At 51.8% G+C, this 27559-nt stretch overlaps 1 gene segment (V, D, J or C); it reads right to left on the bottom strand.

The window, feature by feature from the left end:
- Window positions 1–18116: 18116 nt before the first annotated feature.
- LOC116839746 (Ig heavy chain V region 3-like) lies at window positions 18117–18758 on the bottom strand. The segment is given in 2 exon segments: window positions 18117–18553; window positions 18656–18758. Coding segments are annotated over 2 exon segments (483 nt in total).
- Between the last annotated feature and the right edge of the window lie 8801 nt (window positions 18759–27559).

The raw sequence follows: 27559 nt of genomic DNA, 5'->3' as shown, positions 1-27559 counted from the left end.
TACCTTCCAGAGCTGCTACAAAGAAAACCAAATTAAGCCAAAGTGCCATTTTACGCGTTGTTGTGGGGAAAGTTTTCAGACTATTGGCCGGTCACTGCACAGACCCAGGGAGCTGCAGATGGTCTCTCCGGCTGCAGTCTGGGCAGAGAGTGGGACAGATTTAAACAGGTCCTGTCACCCCCTATTTGCATATCCCCCTCCTTATAAGAGACACAAGCTCCCCAAGAACCCGTCTGAAAATCTAAGTTTGGAGATTCCAGAAGGCAAAGTCAGTGATTAGGGATCCAGGCTGGGGTTACCGGTATGGGGATTCCATCCTCCTTTTCCTCCGCAGATTTCCTGGGTTACTGGGAAAGTGTAACGTGTCCCCTTGTGTCTGCGGTGCCCATCTGCACTTTGGACACACCAGCACTTTCCTGCCCCACAGTGTTGTGAGGACAAATTCATTAACGATTAGAGGTTCCCAGATACCATGTGACGTGGCCATGCGAGGGCAGCGGTGACTCCAGGCACCAGCTCCCCAAGTGCCGGTCCCGCGGATTTGGCGGCAATTGGGCGGCGGGTAGCCGAAGCCGCAGGCCCGGGGACCTGCCGCAGGTGTGCGGCTGAAGGCGGCCTCACTGCCGTGCTTGGGGCTGCAAAAAGTCTACAGCTGCCCCGTCTGAGGGACCCAGCACTGAAGACTGAAGACACTGAAATCTGAAGATGAACCCGGAGACTTTACAAGCGAGGCGGAGTCAAAGAGTGCACCTGCGGTCCTGTGTGCAAAGGCGCAACTTTGTTCGTTACAATATAGAAAATAGGTGTTTTCCAACCTCCAATGCCCCTTTCGTCTTGCCCCTCAGGCTGGGCTTGCGCTTGTGCTCATTGCTCCCTGTGGTGGTGGGAGAAGGCTGATCTGGCAGCCCCCCCCTTCTCTGTGACCCCGTTTTTTGTATTATTATAAACCAGGAAAGGAATATTTTGGAGAGTGTGTTGTATTTATTTATTTGTTAACCAGGATGATTTTTTCTCCTAGGAAAATGCGCCTTGTGCGCAGAAATAATTCAACTAACCAAACAAGAAGCAGAAAACCAAAGCAAGACACAAAAACTTGGGGGGTTGTAGTTGCCCCAGAGCTGAGCGAATCCCGACCCTTCTGCTGGAATGTTGTCACTGAAGTGGTGACACCGAGGGACGAATCGCCAGCTCGGTGAAGCGAAGAGGGCCTAGACGGACCGGAATACCGGTGAGGCTCTATGGTGTGGTTTATGCAGGAGCGTCAGACTACGTTTCTCATCCTGCTCCGTTCGGCCTTATAGACTATGAAGCGTAGACTGCTGGGAGGTGTCGTGTCCCTGGAGAGGAAGGAAGAGTGCAGGACCCACTAGAATGTTTCTGTGTCGTGCCGGGAACGTGTCATAAATTCCTTCCCCGTGTGTTAAAGCAAAGAAAGGGATAATGCGACAATAAAGGGTTTGTTGCTGCGTCGCCCTTTCCCAGACACTGATCTTCATTGTCACTTACAGGCCTGGGGCGCCCCCAGCACCAAACCGCGTTCTTGATTACTGCAGAGAGGCGTTCTTGTCTGAGCTCAGCCGGCTACCCTCACGGTGTTCTCTCGCCAGTAATAGCGGGCCGGTGTCCTCGGCGCTTCAGGCGGTCATTTGCAGGATACAGCTCACCTCCTGGGATCAATCCTGGAGTATGTGATCGGCCTTTCACTGAACTCGGTGTGGTAATATGTACCTCCACCGGGCGTAGTAGAGCAGCGACCCCATTCTAGCCCTGTTGTCAGCGAGCCCTGCTCGCGACCCAGCTCATGGTAGGCGCTGCTGAAGTGCAAGCCGAGAGGCTTTGCAGGAGAGCGGGACGTCTCCGGGCCTTTTTCCATCCCCTCGGACTCCGCAGCCTGCCACCGGGAACCGGACACCTGGAAATGACGACAGGTTGTAATATATCAATATAAAGAAACAGCGATAACACAATGGCCTTCTCGTAGCCGTTATTCAGAGGAGAACAATACCTTCAAAACCGTTACAACCAAATACAAGGAGCAAAAATCCTATTTTCCCCGCGTGTCGGCGGAAATTATCTCTGGATGGCTGCGTCACTGCACAGAACCAGGAGCTGCGGATTGTGTCTCCGGCTGCAGCACTGCAGAGAGGAGACACAGATTTAAACAGGAAACTGTCTTCCCTCATCTTACATGAGGAAGTTTCATAAGGAGTGTATAAGAGACAGCACAACTCCTGCTGCCTGTGATCTCAGTAACAGTAAACGCCCCTCGGGCTCCGGGCTGTAGGAGTCCGGACTGGTTCCCGTCCTGCGCGTCTGTGCGCGCCAGCAGGGCTGGCTCCAGGCAGCAGCTTAGGAGCAGGTGGCCACTCCGAAGAGGGGTAGCACGTTCAGATGTCACAGCAATTGGGGGAGGGTCCCTCACTCCCGATCAGAGCGAAGAACCTCTTGCTGAATTGCCACAGATCACATCGCTGCTTTTTTTTTTTTTTTTTTTTGGCTGCTTGAGGCGGCAAAACCCCTGGAGCCGGCCCTGGTGCTAATTCTGACTCTGCCACTGCATCAAAGGGTCGTGTCATCTTTAAAAAGTTGTGCCTGAATGAAAGGATTTCTCCTGGCTGAGATTCATTTCCAAGGGTGCGGGGGCAGGAGAGAAAAAGGGGAAAGCCGGGCTAACCCTTTAAGGGGTATTTCATGGCTCTCTGTCCCGGTTCATCTCCATGAGTCCCACTGGCTGTACTGCAGTGCAGGGTTACCTGGCTGGCTGCACTGATGGCATTACTGACCGCTTGGGGCTTCCTGCCACACTCTAGTGAATTCTCGGTAGCTCTCGCTGTTCTTCGGGGGACTCGGGCTTTAGGAACATGAATTGGCTCTTGGCAGACTCCAGGGTCAGGCAGACTTTGTAGCTGTAGCCTGGAGGGTAGCTGCCTGCCACATCCAGGCAGTTGGTGGCACTTTGTTGCCTGAGGAGAGCTGGGGCTTGATGCTGGAATTTTTGAAGCTGTTGGCCGGAATGCCGCCCCTGGAAATGTGCCATCCCAAGCACGTGCTTGTTTTTCTGGTGCCTAGAGCTGATCCTGACAAATGCTATTTGACCTGCCCCTCTCCAGTGTTTAAAGACAGAGCTGATTAGGTTCCACAGCGAGTCTTTTGTTCTGTTAAGTGACCGCTACAGCTGAAATCACTGATAATCAGGTCTAAGTGCTTTGGCAAGGCACCTTTGAGGCTATGGCTACACTTGCAGCAGTGCTTTGAAGTACGAGTGTGGTCGCAGTGCCAGCGTTAGAAGAGAGCTCTCCCAGCGCTGCAGGTACTCCACATCCTCTACGGGTGTAGCTTATAGTGCTCCCAGCGCTGCGGCACTGTACACTGGCACTTTACAGCGCTGCAACTTTCGTGATCAGGGGTGTGAAAAAACACCCCCCTGAACGCTCCAGGATACAGCACTGTAAAGCCTCAGTGTAATCAGTGCCACAGCGCTGGAAGCAGGGCTCCCAGCGCTGCACGCTACACAGTAAAGGATGTGGAGTACGTGCAGTGCTGGGAGAGCTCTCTCCCAGCGCTGGAGCTGCAACCACACTCATGCCGCGGCAGTGCTTTGAAATTTCAAGAGTAGCCATACCCCGAGGCTTTACAGTGCAGTATCTTGCAGTGCTCAGGGGGGTGTCTTTTTCACACCCCTGAGTGCGAAAGTTGCACCGTTGTAAAGCGCCAGTGTAGTCATCAGTCTCCTCAGCTTCTGCTGCTTTTAGCCCTGGCGAGACAGGCTTGGGTAAAATAGTCCCTCTTGGTGGCACAGGAACAGTCCGTTCCTCCTCTCCACCAGTCTTTTTAGCTTGGTTTTCTCCCTTATGGGAGCGAATGCAGGCTCCCCGCCTGGTGAGGCTTGCTATCCTGCTGCTCCTAACCTACTGGCCACAAGACTCCCACTCACTCACCCTCTTCTCGAAACAGGGGAGGGTTTAAAAAGGTCTCAGGCAGCCCTTAGCTGGAATCAGCTGATCCTAATTGACCTCAGGTAGCTCCCTCTCAGCTGTTTCTAATTCATACTCTGATAACCCCTTCTCAGCTGAACCTGATTGATCGGTAGTTACCACTCCTCAGTTGATATGGAGGAGGGCCTTTTAACCCTCTGAGACTAATTTCTATCCCACCCTCCTTGCAGCTGTCTGTCCTGAGTTTATCACAGTGCTTAGACCTGTTGTGGGAAAGTGTTTCTGTGGAAGAGATGCCCAGTCTGCACTAGCAGTGAGGTTCTTCCTCTGAGAACTCAGCTGAAATCACTGAGAGCTGGTGGAACCTCAAGAGACTAATTCACCGAGGTCACAGTGACAGGTGGCAGCAGAAGGTGATGGTGCAGGGCCATTGGCAACACAGCAATGGAGTGAACAGTGGCACAATGAAAAACAGTGGCCAGACCAAACAGTGAGCAGCTGGAGGAATGAACAAAGTGCCTTCTTGGCCCCCAACTGGGAGGTGAACTCATGTGAAAGCACCTCTGAACTCTGAGTCACCACTGACCAAGGACAACACCTGCAATTGTTAATGAGGCTGTTAAGAATGCTGGAAATACAACACAGGTCATGTGAACAGACACAACTGTGACATCATATTTTCTATTTAAGCAAGACATACCACACAGTACCAAACTGGAGGCCAGTGTTAAGGGCATTGTCACTTGTTCATCCTGAAGTTGAACACTGTTTCTGACTTTATCATTATCTTTCTGCAAGAATCTCAACTGACTGGCTAGAACAGAAGTGGGCAAACTACAGCCCACAAGGCCATCCTGCCTGGCTTCTGAACTCCCGGCCGGGGAGGCTAGCCCCGGTCCCTCCCCTGCTGTCTCTCCCCCCCACCTCTACCCTCAGCTCGCTGTGCCAGCGGTGTGGCTGTGTGGATTGCTCCAGCTGGACGGTGTGGCTCTGGGCAGATTTGCCAATGAACACAGGGTGCCCTGGCATGGGGCCCCTCAACAACAGGGGACCCCAGAGCTGGGCTTTTGGGCAGCTCAGCACTGGTGCACCCCCATGCAGGAGCAGGGGAGCAGGCGTGCAGTGCAGGTGGTTGGAGCACAGGGAATGCAGGTGGAGGACTCAGAAGGAGCATCAGACAGCCTCGCAGACGATGGGAGAGAAGTGGTGCTTTGAAAGGGAAACTGCCACCTCTCTCCAGCTGTGTGACTGCACCTGTTCCTCCTGAGTCCTCCGTCCGTGTTCACAGGGCCACATTTGGAAAGGGGCTGGGGGGTTGGATGGGGAGGTTTCAGGGGAGCAGTTAGGGGCAGGGGGTCCTGGGATGGGGTGTCACGGAGTGTGGGGGAGTCTGGCCCTGCTCCCCTCTTCCTGGGACTTACAGTGACTCTCAGCCAGCCAGTAAAACAGAAGGTTTATTGGACAACAGGAACGCAGATTACAGCAGAGCTTGTAGGCACAACCAGGACCCCCCAAACGAGTCCTTCTGGGGGTTCAGGGTGCTTGGATCCCAGCTTAGGATTCCCTGAATTCCCCCCACCCAGCCCAAAACCGAAACTGAAACTAACTCCCTCCAGCCAGCCCCTTCCTTTGTCTAGCTTCCGGGGCAAAAGTGTTAACCTCCCCTTCCCTCTGCCTATCTCAGGTTACAGGCTCAGGTATTGTCCATCACCTAAAGTCCTCCCCTGCTCTCCCAACCCCCATGCAGACAGCCCCTACTCCATCACACGGGGCAGTCAGGGGACAAGAAGATGGATAGGGTGTGGGGTCCAGGAGGGCAGTTAGAGACAGGGGCCCTGGGAGGGGATGGTCAAGGGATAAGGAGCAGGGGGGTGGATGGGTAGGGGATCTTAGGGGGACAGTCAAGGAGCAGGAAGTAGGAGGGGGCAGATAAGGGGCAGGGAGCAGGCTATTTGGGGAGCTATAACCATCCCTACCCGGCCCTCTATACTGTTTCACAACCCTAACCTTGTCCTCGGCCAAGAAGTTTGCCCACCCTGGGCTACAAGCACGTGGTTCAACAGTGAAAGATTCAACAGCTGAAAAAGTGAAGGACTCTCTCAACACATTCAAAAAAATTGCATACATGGCTGATGAATGCACGGATGGAAATGGGCCTCAAGTATTAAGTTATTGTGTACATTAGCATGATGTCAGGGATAGGCCAATAGGTGCATTTCTAGATGTTCAAGTTATAGAAGACACATCGGCTGCATCTGTGACAACCCACATCTTAGAAGAGTTAAATTCCTGTCAATTGGACCCCAAACACATGGCTGATGGCGCATTTGATGGAACGGCAACCTTTTCTGGAAGACATGGTGGAGTACAAGCAGGGGCAGCTCTAGAAATTGTGTCACCCCAAGGATGGAGGGTCTGCTGGCCCCATGGCTTTGGCGGACCTTCCACAGGCATGCCTGTGGGGGGTCCTTTGGTCCCATGGCTTTGGTGGACCCTCTGTCCTGTGACCTCAGCGGACCCTCCTGCAGGAGGTCCACCGAAGGCGCGGGACCAGGAACCCTCCGCAAGCAAGCCATGGAAGACAGCCTGCCTGCCGCCCTCACGGCAACCGGCTGAGCACCTCCAGTGGTTTGCTGCCCCAGGCACGTGCTTGGAGCACTGGTGCCTGAAGCCACCCCTGAGTACAAGCTTTGCTCAGAGAAAAGTGTAATCCTAATCTCTCCTATACACACCGCAGAAGCCAGCTATTCTAAGTAGCAGAAGTACAAGCTGCAGACTCTTCAAAAGACATTAAAAAGCTATAAATTTATTAAAGCAGCAGAGAATCCTGTGGCACCTTATAGACTAAGAGACGTTTTGGAGCGTGAGCTTTTGTGGGTGAATACCCACTTCGTTGGATGCATGTAGTGGAAATTTCCAGGGGCAGGTATATATATGCTAGCAAGCAAGCTAGAGATAACGAGGTTAGTTCAATCAGGGAGGATGAGGCCCTGTTCTAGCAGTTGAGGTGTGAAAACCAAGGGAGGAGAAACGTTCTATAGTTGCAAGCCATCACAGTCTGTTCAACCCTGAGCTGATGGTGTCAAATCTGCAGATGAACTGAAGCTCAGCAGTTTCTCTTGAAATCTGGTCCTGAAGTTTTTTTGCGCAGGATGGCCACTTTAAGGTCTGCTAAGTGTGGCCAGGGAGGTTGAAGTGCTCCCTACAGGTTTTTGTATATTGCCATTCCTAATATCTGATTTGTGTCCATTTACCTTTCCGTAGTGACGGTCCAGTTTGCCGATGTACACTGCAGAGGGGCATTGCTGGCATAGATGGCATTATTACATTGGTGATCGTGCAGGTGAATGAACCGGTGATGGTGTGGCTGATCTGGTTAGGTCTGTGATGTGTGCTCTGGTGTAGATAGTGGGCAGAGTTGGCATCGAGTGCACAAGATTCTCTTCTGCTTTCAGGACTAACACGGCTAGATACTATAAATTTATTGTCTTCACATTTTCTTTTTCAGCAGAGTGCCAAAAAGACATAGATATGAGATACACTGAGATGAAGTTCAAATTCATCCACCGGGCCTGGCTTTCTCATGAGTGATCCTTGGCTGTTGTCTAAAATACTCCAGCTGTTAACGCAGGGGATACCACGATGGATGGATCTAATAGTGAGTCCGGGAGGGTGATTCCACATGTCAGCTGGTGAAAACATTCCAGGAGGTAAGTCGCTGCCACATCCCACGCTCAGTGCAGTGGGGTTTATTCAGGCGCTGGGTGACTCTGCCCACAGCACGGCCGGACCTGAATGGCCTATTTCCTATCCAGTCTCATCTCTTCGTGCCTCAGTCTCCCTTTTGAACCAGGGGCTGGGATAGTTCCGGCATCCGGCGGCGCTGTGGGGAGAAAGGCGATAACTGCGTGTGAAGGGCGGAACGCCTCAGTGAGGGGCCCCACATCGGTTATAACAAGCTAATCACTTTCCGCTGCGTTATCCGCCAAACATCCCAGTTTGCTGAAAGGGCCAGAGCCTCCTGGTGTAAATCCGGAGTAACTCGAGTCTAGTGAAAGCAGCTGCGATGACTTTACACCAGCGGAGGATTTGGCCCCAGGAGCAATTCGCTCCATCCGCTGGGTCTGATGCGACCCCAATGCGCTTGTTCCCTTTACACTGACAGACGCTGTCTGTGAGTCTGACACAGAGACGGGCACCGGGGAGCCAAGCACCTGCCATATCTGCAAGGGGAGAGCGACTCAGAACAGGACTCACTCCGGATTGGGTTCACAGGTGAAGCGAGGGGATCTCTGCACGCAACGGTGCTCTGGGCAGGAAGAGGAGACACATTGCCCTGAACGGAAGGGTAAAACTGCCGGAGGGTTTGTGTTACATCACCCGGGTGCCGGGTCCCCTGTGTGAGCCCGGAGCGGGGTGGTGTCGCGGCTGACCCCTGCGCAGTCTGCTGGGAGAAGGGCGATTCCGCAGCCTGGGTTTTTGTATGATCACAAACCGGTTTCGTGTCACTGTGTCTGTTGCACAGTAATAGCGGGCGGTGTCCTCGGGCTTCAGGCCGGTCATTTGCAGATACAGCTCACTCTTGGGATTATTCCTGGAGATGGTGAATCGGCCTTTCACTGAATCAGGGTAATATGTACTACTCCCATCGTAGCTTATAGTAGCGACCCATTCCAGTCCCTTGTCAGGAGCCTGACGGACCCAGCTCATAGCGTAGCTGCTGAAGGTGAAGCCGGAGGCTTTGCAGGAGAGGCGGAGAGAGTCTCCGGGCTTTTTCACATCCCCTCCGGACTCCACCAGCTGCCCCTGTGACCGGACACCTGGGAATACAGACAGACCATTAATATCAGTATAAAAACAGCGGTAACACAAGATTCTTCTAACTCTGCCAGTTATTCAGGTGAGGAAAATACCTTCCAAAGCGGCTACAGCGAAAATTACAAGGAGCAAAGATCCCATTTTCCCTGTTGCTGGAGGGAAAATTTCTCAGGGACTGGCTGGTCACTGCACAGACCCAGGGGCTGCGGATTGTCTCCGACTGCAGTCTGCCCAGGGACAGGCACAGATTTAAACAGGATCTGTCTTCCTCATTTGCATGTCCCCACTTTATAAGAGCCACACACTCCTGCTGCCAGTGATCTGAGTGACTCGCCCTAGGGTTCCGGGTGCAGGAGTCAAACTGTCCCGTCCTGTGTGTCTGTGCAGCGCCGGACACAGGGCGCTGGGGTCCTCTTGACACTTTCGGACCCCTGGGAGGAATGAACAGCTCTCTGCAGTGACTGTATTTCCTCACCTAGAAGCTGAGGGCCTGGCTATTGTGAGGTGATATTGGGGCTGGGGGGTGACTCAGCTCTGGAGCCCCATTCCACGCACTCAGGGGCCATGCAATGTCCGGTCAGGGGGGTCGTGTCCCAGGGATCCATTGGGCTGGGCCACCTGCTGTAGAGGGAAGATTCCCTGTGGCGCTGGAAGGAACTGGGGACGGAGGCCCCTTTCCCTTCCCGGCAGTGACCGGCTCCATTGAAATGATCCGTGACACTAGGGACGTGATCTGAGCAAGCCTGGCTCGTGCTTCGGGCCGGGTCTGGGGCCCGCCTGTGGGTGCAGGTGGGAGAAGCTGGGCGGGAGGGAGTCTGAGGGCAGAATTAAGGTTTTGCAGTGGAGCCTCCCTGACATTAGTGGGCCGAGAGCGGCGTGTCTGGGAGATTTTCTTTAGGGTGGAGTTGAGGGAGGATCCAGGCTACAGAGAAGGAAGATGATTCTGCACGGCTGATATTTATATTCTCGTTTCTATTCCTGTTCCCAGTCACACCACATTCCGTTTACACTCGGGTTGTAAACTTGGTGGGACTGAGGGAGGTTTTATGGTCTGTGTCTGCACCGTGCCTAGGACTATGGGAGCCTAGACTGTAATTAAGAGCATAAGAAGGGCCAGACTGGGTCAGACCAAAGGTCCATCTAGCCTAGTGTCCTGTCTTCTGACAGTGGCCAGTGCCAGGTGCCCCAGAGGGAATGAACAGAACAGGGGCTAGGACAGGGGTGGGCAAACTACCGCCCGTGGGCCAGATCCAGCCACCCAGTAGTGGATTTACCATGAAGCCACTGGCGCCATGGAGCTGGGCCCACACTCCAGGAGGACCCGGACCAGGCCCACTCTTCTGTACCCCTCGCTCTCTCCTGCGGGGGGCAGAAGCTTGGTGCTCCTGGCATTGAGGCTCCTGCTGCAGTAGGGCAGCCAAGCTCCCTCTCCCCTGCCTCCTCTCATAGCTTGCTGCGTCCCGCCTTCTCCCTCCCTGCTGTCGATCAGCTGTTTGTTTGCGGGCAGGAGGGTGGGGGAGGAGCACAGCCGCAGGATGCTCACCTGGGGAGAGGAGGCAGAGAAGAGGCGGGGGCGGGGCCTTGGGGTGGGGGTGGAAGGAGCAGACTTCTCTGACTGCAGAGCTGCAGGGTCAGGCTGAAAAAGAAGGTGCTGCTCAGCATCAGGGACTTTGCAGCTACACCAGCTTCTGGGTCCTAGTGCTGGCTGGGTTCCCTTCCGTGAGCTGGGAGCCATCCTTCATCTTGTACAAGAGTGAGTGCCTGCGGTGGGGCAGGCAGGGCAGGGGGACAGAGGCAGCGGGGAAGGAAGGGGGTGGGATAAGGAGGAGATGGAGTGTGGGGGGGGAGGGACATGGGATGGGGAAGAGAAGGGGATTAGACTGGGATTGGCAACTTTGGCACAGGGCTAGCCAGGGTAAGTCCCCTGGTGGGACGGGCCAGTCTGTTTACCTGCTGCATCCACAGGTTCCGTCGATCGCAGCTCCAGGCCAATGGGGGCTGCAGGACGAGGGATGTGCTGGCTGCAGCTTCTCGCAGCCCCCATTGGCCTGGAGCAGCAAACCACAGCCAGTGGGAGCCACAATCAGCAGAACCTGTGGACATGGCAAGCAAACAAACCAGCCTGGCCCTCTAGGGGGCTTACCCTGATGGGCCATGTGCCGAAGGTTACCGATCCATGGGATAGGGGAAAGGGGGGCCCAGCATGAGGATCCCCTTGGCAGCAGCTGAGGCTCCCCTATTAAGCAGACCCATTAAACCCTCACCCCGACAAGCCTCACCTCCCCTGCACCTTTACCATCCTGATGAGCCCCCCCAGACACCCTCCCCACTGACCCCCAACCACCTACACCTTGATCCCCACCCAAATGAACCCTGTAGATAAATCTCTGTATTAAGCATCTTCACATAACTTTCATATGACTTTGTGTTATGCCTCTTTGTATAACCCTGTATTAAGCTATTTTCATATAACTTTGTATCAAGTCCTTTGTTATAGGAACTTTGTATCAGATCCCTATGTAGAAAAACTTATAGAAAACTTTTTGCTAAGCCCTGGTATAATGTTATAGCCTTAAGGATAGTTAAAGTAGAAGAAAAATGACTTTTTGCTAGGAGTAGAATAAGATTCCCTCTCCCCACACTCCCTCAATCAATTGCATGTTGAATGAATGAGAAGTGAATGAGCAAGGCAAGGAAGGTGAGCACCCCCATACAGCTGGTTGGAGAGGGGATGGAAGCCAGACCCAAGGACAATCAAACTTATCAAATGGGCTCACTAAAGAAGAGCAAACATATTGATGGCCTAGGGAGTGGGGTGAGGGTTGAGAATCAAGCACCTTCTTTTGGAATCAGCCTCTTTGCTGCTTTTCCAAAAGAAGGTGCTGTTCAAAGAGTCCTGTGGCACCTTATAGACTAACAGATGTATTGGAGCATGAGCTTTCATGCATGCATCCGACGAAGTGGATATTCACCCATGAAAGCTCATGCTCCAAAAACATCTGTTAGTCTATAAGGTGCCACAGAACTCTTTGCTGCTTTTACAGATCCAGACTAACATGGCTACCTCTGTGATTCTTTGGAAAACAACCTCTTAGAACAGTATTGGATAACACCGAGAAGGAATCAGCCCAAAGGATCAACGACACAAATTTGAATCTGGTATAGATTGCATGACAGGAAGCTGCTATAAATGTTGAGGTGTCTAGCAGAGGACCGTGGGTCTTGTCAACATGGGATCATTGATCCAGTTTGGCAGAAGCCTGGCTCCATCCCACCCACCATCTAACTCACCTGGTTAGTGAAGTTAAGGGAGCAACTAGTTGGCACAACAACAAGACAGAAGAGTGAGTTGCATGTGTATGTGAGTGCATGAGTGTAATATAGATCATATGCATGTGATACAGTGTTGATTGATACATGTTTACCAATCAATGTGGTGTTGCCTTATCCCCCTGAAAGATCCTGTGCAGTACTTTAAGTACAACAATGCCCACTCCCCTGCACCCAGACTTCTCCCCCCACCCGCTGAGCTCCAACCACTTTCACTTGGTCCCCTCTGCAGACTCCCATTGCCCCTGCACCTGGCACTTCCCTGTGCATCCAGATCCCCCACTGAGCTGCCTGCACCAGACTGCCCCCCACAGAACCTCTTACCCCATCTGGATATCCCCACACTAAGTCCCTCTGCACTGGGATCCTGCTGCTGGGCTGAGCCTCCCTGCCCATATCTGGTGTGCCTGGCAACAAAAGGGCAGAGGTCCAGGGTCTTCTGGGGCAGGCCTGGCCTTTGTGCTGGGTCAGAGTCAGGTTCAGCCTCACCGCCAAGTCCCTGTCCCAGGGGTCCAGGGGAGGCTGCAGGATCTCCCACCTCCGTGGCCTGTGCTCCCCACTTCATGGTGGAGCTTCCACATTGATATTATTGTAAAAAAAAAAAATTCAGAATTTTTAAAATATATGCACAGAATTTGATGCAGAATTCCCTCAGGAATAGGGGGGTGCTGTACAGCTGTGATGGTGGGACTGTGAAGTGGGTGCTGGACAGTAAAGGGGATCTGTGGGTGGGGGAGCTGGGCAGGGGGTATGTGGTGGGCAGGGTGCTGTTAGTTGTGTGGGAAGTCAGCAGGAGGTCTGTAGGCAGGGGTGCAATGGGGCATGGGGATCTGAACTATCTGTGGGGGGTCTCTGGGTGAGGGGCCATGGCATAACGGCAGTGGACTGGGCCCGGGGCAGTGTGGAAGGGGCACACTGGCAGCTCAGGGCTGGGGGTCTAGTGTGTGGTCTAGCAGTTTTGGGGTTTTAAACAGTGCCCTTGTGCTGCGCTGAGTGTGGGGCCACTCCCACTGCGCTGGGCCTCATTGCCCCAAAGGACCCCTCGCTCTGTGGCCACCCGCCATCACATGCCCTATTTCCACAATGGAGGCCCACAAATAATGTGGGGTGCCAGACTTCACAAAAAGTCATCGGGCCCTGCAGCCACCAGCTTTTTAACCAGGCCCATTAGCTCCTACTGGGGAGCAGGGCCTGGGGCTTGCCCACTCTGGTGCTCCAACTGAGGGGCAGGGTCGGGGCTGGTTCCTATGTGTAGGGGGGGGCGGGGGCAGCCCCAGCCTTGACGGAGGGTCCCCTCCACCCCTCCGAACTCCTCGGGCTGGTTCCTATGTCGGGGGAGCCTTCACCCCTTCCACCTCAAACTCTCCCCAGTCAGCACCTCCTCCCCACCCCATCCCCAGCCCCCTCCAGAGACCGCACCCCTAGCCAAAGGCCTGAACCCTTCCTGCACCCCGAATCCCCTCCCGGTCCTGATCCCCTTCATCTCCCTCAAACCCCTCAGTCCAGCCTGGAGCACCCTCCTACACCCCAAACTCCTCATCCCCAGTCCACCCCAGAGCTTCATACCCCCAGACAGAGCCCTCATCCCCCTCACCTGGGAACCCCACCACCTGCCCCTCACCCTCCCACACCTTGAATTCTAATTTCTGGCCCCACCTGGAGCCCTCACCCCCTCCCGCACCCCAACGCCCAATTTTGTGAGCATTCATGGCCCAACATACAATTTCCATACCCCTAATGTGGCCCTCAGGCCAAAAAGTTTTGCCCCACCCTCTGGCTAGACCACAAGCAGCACCAAATCTATCACCGCTGAAGCGTTATCATCAAGATCATTACTTAGTTCATTATTAATAAGCAATGACATGTAGGACAGAAGCTTTCTCCTGGTTGTGTTTAAAGAAGTTGTGTGACATGAGTGCTAACATGTTACCTGAACCATGCCCCAGGATGTAACATTGAGGATTGTGTGCAGAAAAAAAAAAAAAAAAAAAGACACCCCACAAATATTTCCATTCCCACTGACTTCCAGACAAGTATGCAGCATTCACAGTTGAGACACAAATCTCCATTCCCATGTCACTCATGTTCCCTTTCATATCCCAACACTCATTCACACACACTGAAGAGAGAGAGAGGGGGAATGTTCCCAGGGAATGTCCCATAGACAGTTACACGGAACGATGCTCAGACAATGAGGGTGGGTGGGTGGCTCCATAATGCACCATGGTACTAGTCTCTCAGACTGGCTGGCGACCAGTTCATTGATGAGGCTAATAGAGGTGAGACAATGTACAGGGCAGGGAGTCAAATAAATCAATAAACAGACACGACCCAGCTCTCTGGCATTAACCAACAGGGATTTGGGGAGCAGCCTTGTTCCCTTTTATAGCTGCCAGGGTTTGTGTTTTCACTGCTCCTGCTTTCTAGTCACATGCGGGAACTGAGAGGTGAACATGGGACTATTTGGGCTTCTGTTTGGCAGATAATTCCTGTTAACCCATATCAGAGTCTTTGTAAGGGGACTGTTGTTGCTCTGAATTGTACATGATGATCAGTAGTCCAGGGAAGCATCCAGTGCAGAGAGAGCCCCCCGGGGTGGGGATATGTTAGCCCCTGCCCTAAGTGACCACAACAAGGTTGGGGGTCGAACCCCGTCCGCCAGGAATCCTGGGCCCAGCCTTGTTGGGGTTACGAGGACACTGCCACACAGAGGAGTGGAAGGGAGGCCCTCAAGGTCAGGCAGGGCTCTGGGTAAAAGAAGTGGGAGCGAGGACTAAGACCCTTTCACTTGTCCACTTCACCAGCATAGTGTATAAGCCAGGAAAGTTCCCCACACTAGCGGGACCATCCCCTGCTTACTTCTGTAATAGAAGATTTGGGACCGAGTGAATCCCCGCCAAACCCAGTGTGGGACACCTCATTCCCGGTATCTCCTCCTCCCGTGGCTCTAGATCTGACTGAATAGCTGGGTTCAGTTCCCCCATTTCAAAGGGAGGAAATTATTGTCTCCTGTGAGCTCCCAGCGCATGGCCTGTCAGCATCAAACCAGCTGGGACTTTCTCTGCTAATTGCAACAGGAGATTTTTATCTGAGCTCAGATTGGCTTCCCCTCACTGTGCAGGGTGTGTGTCTGGCGGTGTCGGCTCTCAGGCCGGTCAATTGCAGATGCAGCAGGTTACTGGAATTGTCCCTGGAAGCGGTGAATTGGCCTGTGTCTGTGTTGCTATGTCGCTGTAGTATGTGCTGCTCTCACATTTGAAAAGGGGCTTGGGGGTGGATGGGGAGGTTCCAGGGGAGCGGTTAGCAGAACCGGCTCTAGGCACCAGAAAATCAAGCACGTGCTTGGGGCAGCACGTTTTCAGGGGCAGCATTCTGGCCATCTTTTTTTTTTTTTTTGCTTTGGGCCACAAAACTTAGAGCCAGCCACTGGCAGCAGCAGCACGTCATGCCGCTGGGGTGCCCGCTGGCTGTTGTGGTTCGCACACAAGGGGGAGCAGCGCCCACACGCCTTCTGCTGGGCTGGGCAGAAGTCCGAGCAGGGGACACTTGGGCTGGGGCCACACCCACGGGGCACACGGACCCACCTGCAGGTGCCACAGGATGGCCACCTCCCTCACAGCGCTGCAGCTGGGGGCTAGGGGAAGCAGACTGAGCTACCCAGGGACTGTGGCAGGGGTGGCCAGAAGCAGCACAGCAGCATGGGGCCATAGAGGGGGGGCAACTTCCATGCAGGGCCCGTGTCCCACATCTCTGGGATTCTGCTCCCTCTGGGGCAGCCAAAAATCTTTTCATTTGGGACAGCAAAAAAACAAGAGCCGGCCCTGCCCGTGGGTAGGGTGGGTGCAAGGATGTTTCATGCCCTAGGGGAAACTTCCACCTTGTGCTCCCCTCCCCGAGTCCTGTGGCCCCTCCAGGTGCCACCCCCCAGCGGCAGCTCCCCATGGCCTGGGGAGGAGTGCGGCAGCTCCCAGCCCCAGCTCACCTCTGCTCGGCCTCCTCCCCCGATTACGCTGTCACCGCTCCACTTCTCCTGCCTGCCGGGTTTGTGGCACCAATCAGCTGTTGCTGCAAGCCTGGGAGGGAGAGAAGCAGAGTGGGGTGGTGTGCTCAGGGGAGGAGGTGGAGCAGAGGTGAGCTGGGGCGGGGAGCGGTTCCCCTGCCTGCCGTCCCCCCTTACTTGCTGCAGGAGGCCCTCCCCTTGCCCCATGCCCCAGGTCCCTCCGCTGAAATGCAGATGACAACTGGAGCAGCCGAAGATCCAGCCGCCATGGTCGCTGTCACTGAAGGACCCGAAATGCCTCATCCCAAATGCCAGCGCCTTAGGCGACCACCTAGGTTCCCTAATGGGTTGCACCAGCTCTGCCTGTGGGACAATATGTCCTGAAGTGATTTCCCAATTTGGAAGCCTGGAGACACAGACAGCCTGGTCCCCAGGCGTGACACCCGCCCACAGCGCCAGCTGAGGCCAGTGAGAGATACAGGCCCTGAGCATCTTCTGGTGATTAGGGTGAAGGTGTGTCAGGATAAGTGCCCAAAATATGAGGTAGCCCAAACCATCACTCCTGTCTTGATGAGTCTCTTGGTGCACTTTTCAGTGTGCAGCACAAGGAAGCGGCGTGTTTAAAATCCCTTGGTGGAAGGGGCTGGGAGAAGGTGGGATGTAGGGGAGAAAGAGAGTTGGCTCCTGAGACCCCACTCTGGGCAATGCCCCATCTGTCTCATCCCCTAGAGCACGGACTGTGTGTTCCAGTCGGCTGGTGCTTCAGACATTCGCTTTCTCTTTTTGTGCCAGTCCCGGCTCTGCTCTGTGTCACTGTTTCTCTGGCGCAGTAACGGGTGCTAATGTCTGCAGCTGTCAGCGAACGGAGCTGGAGATAAACTTCATTTTTCCAAGTATCCCTGGTGACGGTGACACAAGGTGTGAGAGCTGAGTTCTACTCTGTGGTTCTCCCTTTAACTGTATGTCAGATAACCCCCATCCATTCCAGCCCTTTCCCAGGGGGCAGGCGCAGGGGTGGATCTAGCTCTTTTGCCACCCCAAGTATATCAGGCAGGCTACTTCTGCAGCGCGCCCATGGGAGGTCCGCCGGTCCTGTGGCTTCGGCATACCCAATGCTGAATTGCCACCGAAGCCAGAGGACTGATGAATCTCCCTCAGGCAGGCTGCCAAAAGCTGCCTGACAGCTGCCCTCACAGGGACCAGCAGGGCGCCCCCAGAGGCTTGCCACCCCAGGCATGCGTTTGGAGCGCTGGTGCCTGGAGCCACCGCTGGCTGCACACATACAGAATTGGAAATGACTGCCCAGGACGGAGTACTGCAGAAAGGGATCTGGGGGTCATAGGGGATCACAAGCTTGATATTAGTCAACAATGTAACACTATTTAAAAAAGTGACCATCATTCTGGGTTGTATTAGCAGGAGTGTTGTAAGCAACCCATTTAATTATCCTGCTCTGCTCCACCCTGATTAGGCCTCAACTTAAGTATTGTGTCCAGTTCTGGATGCCACATTTCAGGAAAGAGGTGGACAAATTAGAAAAAGTCTAGAGAAGAGCAACAAAAATAATTAAAAGTCTAATAAACATGACCTGTGAGGGAAGATTGAAAACTCTGAGTTTGTTTAGTCTGGAGATGAGAAGACTTGAGGGGGACATGACAACAGTTTGAAAGTACATAAAAGGAGAAGTACGAGGAGGAAAGTGACAAATTATTCTCTTTAACCTCTAAGGATGGGACAAGAAGCAGTGGACTTAAATTGCATCAAGCAAAGTTTGACATTAGGAAAAACATCCTAACTATCAGGATGGTTAAGCATTGGAATAAATTTCCCAAGGAGGTTGTGGAATCTCCCTCACTGAAGATTTTTAAGAGCAGGTTGGACAAACACCTGTCAGGGATGGTGTCATAACACTGAATCCTGCCATGAGTGCAGGGGACGGGACTAGATGACTTCTCCAGGTCCCTTCCAGTCCCAGGATTCTATGATTCTATAGATGGATATTGAGCTCTGAAACCTGAGGACTGATTTGCTCTTCACTCTGGTTGCAGATCCCGTTCATGTGCCCAGAGCTGGATTATCTGTGGAAGTGCTGCCCCCGCGCGGCGCATGGCGGAAGGGCGGTTCTGCGTCTCGGGTTTTTGTACGAGCCCTGTCGGGGTTCCCCGCACTGTGTCTGTCGCACAGTAATAGCGGGCGGTGTCCTCGGGCTTCAGCCCGGTCATTTGCAGATACACCTCACTCTTGGAATCATCCCTGGAGATGGTGAACCGGCCTTTTACCGAGTCACTGTAGTATGTGCTGCTGCTGTAAATGTAGGCGAGCCACTCCAGCCCCTTCCCGGGAGCCTGCCGGACCCAGCTCATGCCGTAGCTGCTGAAGCTGAAGCCGGAGGCTTTGCACGAGAGGCGGAGAGATCCCCCAGGCTTCTGAATTCCACCTCCGGACTCCACCAGCGTCTGGGACCGGACACCTGGGAATAACAATTAATTATGGGGAACATGAGTACCTCGGGCAGTAGCACAATAATCCCCCGCCTCCCAGTACATCCAGTCCATGGAAAGGGAGAATGTACCTTCCAGACACGCTGCAGTGAGAACGAGATACACCCAAAGCCTCATTTCCCCAGGAGTTTGAGGGGACAGTTCTCAGTAACTGCACAGACACGGGTGGCTGCGGATTGTGTCTCTTAAGTGCAGCCTGGACAGAGAGCGGGGCAGATTTAAACAGGAAACTCTGACCGTTATTTGCATATCCCCCTCCTTATAAGAGACACCCAGCATTTCCTAGAGCGAACTCAGTTTCTTGTGTGCAGCTGAGAGAAGAGGCGGCACTTTCTCTCCATGGTACCGCCCTTGTCTCAGTCGGAGCCTCCTACTTAGCCATAAGGAGACCAACTGGTATTTTCTTTATCCCGCCTCTAGCTCCCACACCTAACCGTGACCCTGAGGATAAACTCCACCTTCATATGTGTCTTAACCGGAAAACTGCATGAATACCTCACTTAGGACACCAAATCCTGACTTTACCCAGAATGCAATTCTAACAGTGAATGTAAATTCTAACCTGAATTTTCTCTATGCTAAGAGGGAGTTTTATTCCTGTTTTTGTAACTTTGAAGCTGAGCCTAGAGGGGAAGGGGAATCCTCTGTGTTTTAAATCTATTTATTACCCTGTGAAGTTACCTTCCATCCTGATTTTTGCAGGTGTGGTTCTTTTACTTTTTTTAAAATACAATTCTCCTTTTAAAAACCCTATTGATTTTCAGTGTCCTAAAAACCAAGGGGTTTGGTCTGTGCTCACATTGTAACAAATTGGTTGGTAGATTATTCTCAAGCCTCCCCAGGAAAGGGGGTGCAGGGACTTGGGGGGATATTTGGGGGGAAATTGGCACTCCAAGAGGCCCTTTTCCTGAATTTTTGTCTAAATCACTCGGTGGTGGCAGCAATAACATCCAAGGACAAGGAAAGGATTTATGCCTTGGGAAAGTTTTTAACCTAAGCTGGTAGGAATAAGCTTAGGGGTCTTTCATGCAGGTCCCCACATCTGTACCCCAGAGTGGGGAGGGAACCCTGACAGAGCCATGTTAACCACATTGTCCAATAAAGTTGTGAGGTAACAAAATAAAGCTCTGTTATCAATCACAACCATTGCAGTATCACTCATAGACCAGTCCCTCACCCTTCAATAGATTAACCGGGGAGAAAATACCTTCCGAAGCCGCAGCAATGAAAACTAGGAGACAAGACTAATTTTTCCTGCTGTTCAAGGGGAAATTTCTCAGGCAATTGGCAGTGGGCTGCAGATCGTCTCCCCTGGTGCAGCCTGGGCAGAGAGATAGACAGATTTAAACAGGAGACTCTCACTTTTATTTGCATATCACTCTGTTTATAAGACACACAAGTTCTGTTGTGGAGCAAGTTCAGTTTTTTTTATCTGGGACTCAGAGAGAAGGAGCTGGATTTTCCCTCTCTGATACAACCTCCTGCACTGTCAGTATCAGAGCATGATTGGCTTTGCACTTCCTACCTCATTCTGAGGAGGTCAAATTCTCATCTTCTTTATCCCAACCCGAACCCTAAATTTAAGGATGAACTCGAACCCCAAATTTAACATTTATCTAATCCTAAAAGGAAATGTAAAACCTAACCTTACCCTAAATCCTTACAGTAGTGCTAAAAGTACCTCTAACTTCAGGGGTAAACTCTAACCTCATCTTTTGACTTTTACCCTACCTTTAATTTTAATTTATACTTTGAACCTAATGGTACATCCTGAACCTTAGCCTAACCACCATATAGGTAATTTCTAACCCTATATTTTAAGACTCACCCAAACTGAATTGTTCACCTAAATCCTAAAAACTTACTCCGACTGTAATTCTGAGAATAAGCTATAACTCTAAATGTCAAAGCTAAAACAAAATGTGTAAACTTAACCCTAACCCTAACCTCAAACACTTATCTTTAACTCCTACCCTTAAACCAAATTTATGCCTTATCTCTACATCCTGTCAGACTAACGCTAATTATTACTCTAAACCACTATTTTAACCCAAAATGTAGCCCTGGTCTTAACTCTAAACTTTATCCTTCCCTAAGATAAACTCTAAGCCAGGGATCAGCAACCTTTGGCACACTGCTAGCCAGGGTAAGCACCCTGGCTGGACGGACCAGTTTGTTTACCTGCCACATTCACAGGTTTGGCCAATTGTGCCTCCCTCTGGCCACGGTTCGCTGCTCCAGGCCAATGGGAGCTGTGGGAAGTGGGGGCCAGCATATCCCTCATCCCGCACCACTTCTTGCAGCCCCCATTGGCCAGAAGCAGCAAACCATGGCCTGTGGGAGCTGCGATCAGCCAAACCTGCGGACGTGGCAGGTAAACAAACCAGCCAGGCCCGCCAGGGTGCTTGCCCTGGCAAACCACATGCCAAAGGTTGCTAATCCCTGCTCTGCGCCCTAAACAGTAAATCTTAGCTGTAGATGGATAGAATTTAATTCTAAGGTTATTAATGGTGAGTTACTTTATACGGCAGAACAAAGAGAGTCAGCTAATATTTTACAGCCTTCCAAGCAATAATGCCAATAGTCGATTGCAGTGGATAACCTTGTATTTGGGAGAAGATATGGTTGGCCGTCAGGTGGAATTTGAAAGTGTTTTTCGTGATTCCACAGTTTAGACTGGTATGGTAGTTTGCATGGCAGATTTTTGTCTCTCTGTGGCACATATAATTTCTTTTTAACTGTATGAACATTGGGAATGTTTGGGACCTTGAGTCTCATCAAACGTTCCCAGGCAGAAAGACTATGACCTTTGCGTCTCTGCCTGCTGTGAACAGGGATTTGAAAAATGTTGGGTGGGCACCTCAGTTAATGTGAGGAAAGGTGGGTAGTGTGGGGAAAAGCCAGTTAAACGTTATAGGCCCGTATGCATATCCTATGAAGGTCAGTAGAAAGACAACTTTTCAGAGCAAGGGACATTGTCTTAGGCCAGTGGTTCTCAACCTATTTACCATTGTGGGCCACATATGCAGCTTGTTATGTGCTATGTGGGCCGCATCCACACAATATATATAGTACCTCTATGGCCCTGTGGATGTCACATGGGTCACAGCTGTGTGCTGATTGGGCCGCAAGGGCCCACTGGCGGCATGTTGAGAACCACTGGCTTAGGCCATGTATTCATGAACCTGAGTCAGCAAAGGTCTGTTGCTGTTGCTTGAAATTTTGATACATATGTTCTCACCACAGGACAGGAGTGCTTGTTTCTTCAGGTGTATGGTTAGGCTTGTCTGGGCCTGTATGTTTATGGAGGGGTATGTTTGTCAGTGCACATGCGTATTTGTATGTGTTTGTATATATGTGTTTCTGTGTGTGTTTGGAATGGGAAAAGAGGTGAGAATATATCTTGCCATGACTTTGTCTGATGCTCAGAGGAATATCAGGCCGGGTGAATTCAATCTCTGGTGAAATGAGATAAGGGGAGGTTTTTGTCTGGCTCAGAATCACTGTGTCTCTGGAGCAATAATCCATGGCGGTGTCCTCCACTTTCAGGAGACCAGGTAGAAGTTGACGCTGTCCTTGGAGGCTGTGAATCAGCCCCGGACGGAGGAAGTGTAGCACTTGCTGTTTGCCTCATCATAAAAAGCAGCCAGCCACTCCAGTCCTTCCTGGGCTCCAGTCTGATCCAGTAGCTGCTATGAGCGAACCCGCTGGTGGCTCATTGCAGCATATGGGACTCTCCAGGCTTCTTCAGCGCTGGACCTGACTGGGTCAGATGAGAACCACTTGTGAACGGGCCCCTGGGGAAGAAGAGAAAACGGGGCAGATTGTAAATAAACCTCAGTCACCACATGAAACCATCATTAGCCCTGGGCTCAAGGAGTGAATGAAAATAAACAGGGAACAGTGAGAGAACCAGCCATACTGGGCACTTTTTACATCAGTCCCTGGGAGCAGGGGTGGCCCGTCCATACAGGTGAACAAGGTGGTCGCCTAGGGTGCCAAGTTAAATGGGGTGCCAAATTTGAGAAAAAAAATCAAATAAAAAAAATGAAAAAGATCAACAAAAATACAAATAAAATATTTCAATTCCCATGCATGTACAGAGGGAATATGAATTATAATTAATTTCTCTACATTTCTGACAATTTATTCATATGTCAAATATTTTATTTACTGCAAAAATAAATAATATTTTAGTGAAAAAAATTCAAATTGTGACATAGGGTCAAGATGACCCACTCCACAATTTTGGTAAGCAATAACTCAGCCCCAATGAAACAAATCCACCAGTGTCAAGAGCTGCAAAGCTAGCGACACCTCACTCGAATATACATCAAGGTCGCATGACCAGAAATTCATCTGTAGCAGACAGGGGCAGCTCTAGCTTTTGTGCTGCCCCAAGCACGGCAGGCAAGTCGTCTTTGCAGCGCGCCTGCAGGAGGTCCGCAGATCTGCAGCTTCGGTTGCCAAGTTGCCTCTGGGTGACCAGTGGACCTCCTGCAGGCAGGTCGCCAAAGGCGGCCTGACTGCCACCCTCGCAGGGACTGGCAGGGTGCCCCCAGCAGCTCACTGCCCCAGGCACATGCTTGGAGCTCTGGTGCCTGGAGCCCTCGCTGGGCAGATGGGCCCAGCTCCAATAGTAGCTGCTAATGGAGACTCCAGAGACTTTACAGGTGATACTAGGATCTCCCTGGGCTTCACCGTCCCAGGGTCGGTCTGGACCAGCTGCACCTGAGAGAGGACACCTGGGGAAAGGGAAACAAAGAGAGGAATGAATGAATCACAGAACATACTTATGGATCGGACCCTATTTCCCTCCGTTCCCAGAGACACTCACAGGTGAGAGCAGGGAAAGGAAAAGCAACAGAGTTTTCATTCTTGTTTTCATAGTATGAGGGAAGCGGGTAGGATAGGGCAGTTTTGTGGTTGGGGGGATACAGAGGTTCCTATACATCAGTGGTTCTCAAACTGGGGCCACCGCTTGTGCAGGGAAAGCCCCTGGTGGGCTGGGTCGGTTTGTTTACCTGCCTCATCTCAGGTCTGGCCCATGGTTTGCTGCTCCAGGCCAATGGGGGCTGCGGGAAACAGTGGCCAGCACACCTCTCGGCCCGCGCTGTTTCCAGCAGCTCCCATTGGCCTGGAGCAGTCAACTGCGGTCAGTGGGAGCCGTGATCGGCAGGACCTGCAGATGGGGCAGGTAAACAAACTGGCCGGCCCACCAGGGGCTTTCCCTACACAACCCCGGCCCCAGTTTGAGAACCACTGCCCTAGGTAAATGTCAGACAGATTTGATGACAACACAGAAGTCTCGACTCTTTGGTGCTGATTTACCCACTGGAACAGGAGCTGCAGTGTGGGTGAGGAAATGTTCTTCTGGGAGAACATCAGCCAATACGATCCCAAAAGGAAAACACAGACACACAGAGAGATATACACAGACAGACAAACAGACACACACATACCTCTCTGAGAGAAAGAGAGAGACACACACACACAGACAGATACACACATACATATACATACATACAGGCACATGCACAGACACACACAAAGATACACACACTCTGACAGAAAGAGACACACACACACACACAGAGACATACATACAGATAGGCACACACGGACACACAGAGTCTGTGTGAGGGGATGGGTCAACACCGAGCACTCCCTGCTGAACTGGCTTCACTGCTCTGTTTAAAATCTGCTCCCCTTTTTTGTATGGTCCCTGCTTTGCTCTGTGTCACTGTATATCCCCTGGTGCAGTAATAGGTGCCGCTGTCTGCAGCTGTCAGCGAGCTCAGCCGCGGATAATATTTGGTGTTGGAGGAATCCACGGAGATGGTGATTCGGCCTTGGAGAGACGGGGCATAACTTGTGCTGCCTGTCCAGTATCCCATCCACTCCAGCCCTTGGCCCGGGGCCTGGAGTATCCAGTTCCAGTAGTAGCTGCTGGTGATGGTGCCCCCGGTGACAGCAGAGGTGAGTGTGAGAGTCTCTCCAGGCTTCAGCACCCACAGGCCGGACTCCTGGAGCCAGAGCTGGGACAGGACACCTGGGGAAAGCAGGGATCTGTCAGATTCAAACCCACCTTTCCCCCAAAGCAGTGCCTCCTCCCGCCGACACTCAGCTGAGGCCAGAGCCAGGAGGAGCAGGGGAAGGAGCAGAGAGTCCATTTTGCGCTAGGTGGGGAAAACACAGAGCTCGCAAGGCGCAGCTTGGGGCCTGGGGAACTGTGGGTCTGGGCGCCCTGGGGTGGTTACTTCAACACAGAGCCCGGAGCGGGGATTTGCATAAGATGGGAGAACCCCAGGAAGGAGAGAGAGGGAGAGAGAGAGATGATAAAAAGGATGGGGGTGGGGGGGCTCTGCCTCTCTGTGTGCACCCTGGACAGTGTGTAACACACACACACACATGCTTTGCTCGATTGTGGCAGAGGAGGAAAATACAAAACTCCACAGTGAATTAAACTCTCACACCTCACCACTGTATCTCTCATCAGTTTCTGGTGTTAATTCATTCACTCGTGTAGCCAAAGGACTCTCTGAAGAAGTGGAATTTCGGGCCCAGGAACTTCAGTTGTTTTTATTCGGTACCTTTCCTTGTTCCAAAGCCCCAAACACTTCCCCTGATGCTTCTCAAACTCAACAGTTATTGATTATTGACACCTGTTGATTGGATATTGATAGGATCAACAGTCGTAGCTGGGCAGGCAGTTAGCGGGCTCTATTATGTTATTAAGGGGAACTTATGGTCCAGATCCCCTTGACATCTTCCCAGATCTGACACATATTTCCAAGGACAAAGGGTGCAGTTTCTGGAGTGATGTGGACAGTGCTCTTCTCTTCCATAACAACACGTTGGCAGAAGGGTTTCTGTGACTTTAAATAGTCTCAGAGATCTTCTATTCCAGGGCTGGGAATGGGTCATGTTCGATGGGAGGGGGGGAAGCAGGGTGTATGCCGGGGATCTCTCAGTGAAATAACTTTGAATTGGCACCACGATCTCTGCTCCAGCCCCTGCACTGACACACCAGCTTTGAAGTTGATCTGACTATATGGACAGTAATGTATTATTTCTGTGATGTGTCCAGTCCTCTCCAACCCCCAGTGGAAATCCAGTCCATGTTACTGTGTCAGTGTCCGTTTCTTTGGCTGCCACAGACTCCCTGAGGGTCCCTGAGCAAGTCACTTAGCATGGCTGGTCCTCACTCCCCCCTCTGTCAAATGGCATTAACATCACCCCGCACCAAACAGGGATGTGGTGAGGAGAAATACATTGATAAGAGTGTGAGGCTCAGATACTGAGGTGACGAGAGCCATAAAATTACCTACGATAGAAAAATACATGATCACAGTGTGTCCCTGCCTCAGTTCCCAATACGGACTTACCAGCCTCCTAGAAGTGCTGTGAGGCTCAGTACAGATTGTAAGGCGCTTGGGTAACATGGTAGTGGGCGCCCTTAAGAGAGCTTTTTAGTTAGGGAGAGAGAAAGAAGCAATGGCTGGAAAGTCAATACATATTCCCAGCTGGAAAGGGAATAGACACTCTCCAGACCAGGGTAAAGTTGTGTGTGTGTATGGCTGGGGTGAATGAGCCCTGTTTTGGGGGTGTCCGGGCTCCTGTATCCTTATTAGCTGCACTGGATGGAAGGACACGGGAGTAGGTGTGAGGATGAATGTGGCTGGTGACGGGGAAACCATGGCAGAGAGCTTTAAAATTTTTATAAGGTTACTAAATCCCCCCGTGCTTTGATTGTGGGAGGTCAAACTCTTTCCTACAGGAACAAAAGATCAAGGTGTGTGTGTTGCACACAGTCACCCTGTTTACTTTTAGCTGAAACATGGGATGAGAAAGTCAGCAGGGAGAATTTACACGGCTTGAATTAAACCATCAGAATGTAAATCAGTTCAGCACCTGTGTGCAAACACGTTTTCACGGAGCTATCACTCTTCACAGGTTTCTATTTCTGTCTGTATGAATTTTCACCACGTGCAAGTGAAAACAGAGGCTGCCCCTTTACTGCCATCTAGCGGAACGGGGGTCTCCTGCTTTCCTAGATGAATTAGCGTCACAGAGGCACGAAACTCTATGCAGGCTCCGCTTCCCCTTTCTGTCCGGTCCCTGTTCCGCTCTGTGTCTCTGTGTCTCCGGTGCAGTAATAGGTGCCGGTGTCTGCAGCTGTCAGCGAGCGGAGCTGCAGGGAGAACTGGTTCTTGGAGGAGTCAGTGGAGATGATGATTCGGCTCTGGAAGAACCAGGCGTACGTAGTTCGTGTTCCAGGTGGTACCGCTGTAATATCCCCGTCCCAGCCATTCCAGCCCTTTCCCAGCCTGGCAGTTCGTGGAGCATGTACATAAGCTATACTAAAGACAAACCTACAGTAAAGGTCTCCAGTTTTTGAGGGACCCCATGGAGCCAGTCTCTAGGAAACAGATAAATGCATGGAAGTTAAGTCCATTAATGGCTATTAGCCAGGACGGGTAAGGAATGGTGTCCCTAGCCTCTGTTTGTCTGAGGGTGGAGATGGATGGCAGGAGAGAGATCACTTGATCATTACCTGTTAGATTCACTCCTTCTGGGGCACTTGACATTGGCCACTGTTGGTAGACAGATACTGGGCTGGATGGACCTTTGGTCTGACCTAGTATGGCCATTCTTATGTTCTAAGCTAAATGAACCCAAAGTTATGGAGACAGACATGAGTCAAGAAAGCCAGCAGAGAATCAGAAACCTGGAAAAATCTCTGACTGGATGGGCTCAGGCATTTGGTCACAAGCTGAGGTGGTTCACAAGTTGTTGTTTTTTTAAGTGGAATTTTTTTTTATTGTTTCTTTAAACACTCAAACGCAGCAAGCAGCAAATATTTGGCCAGACACTTCTGAAACCCCAAACCATGTTCAGGTTTTGGCAGACTAATTTCAGCTTTTCAATTAAAAGAACCACAACAAATTTTGAAGGAAAGCAGACTTTGTTTG

The sequence above is a fragment of the Chelonoidis abingdonii genome, chromosome 14, assembly GCF_003597395.2.
Source record: "Chelonoidis abingdonii isolate Lonesome George chromosome 14, CheloAbing_2.0, whole genome shotgun sequence".
In the NCBI taxonomy this organism is placed as follows: domain Eukaryota; kingdom Metazoa; phylum Chordata; order Testudines; family Testudinidae; genus Chelonoidis; species Chelonoidis abingdonii.
This window is presented reverse-complemented; position numbering and strand designations above follow the sequence as displayed.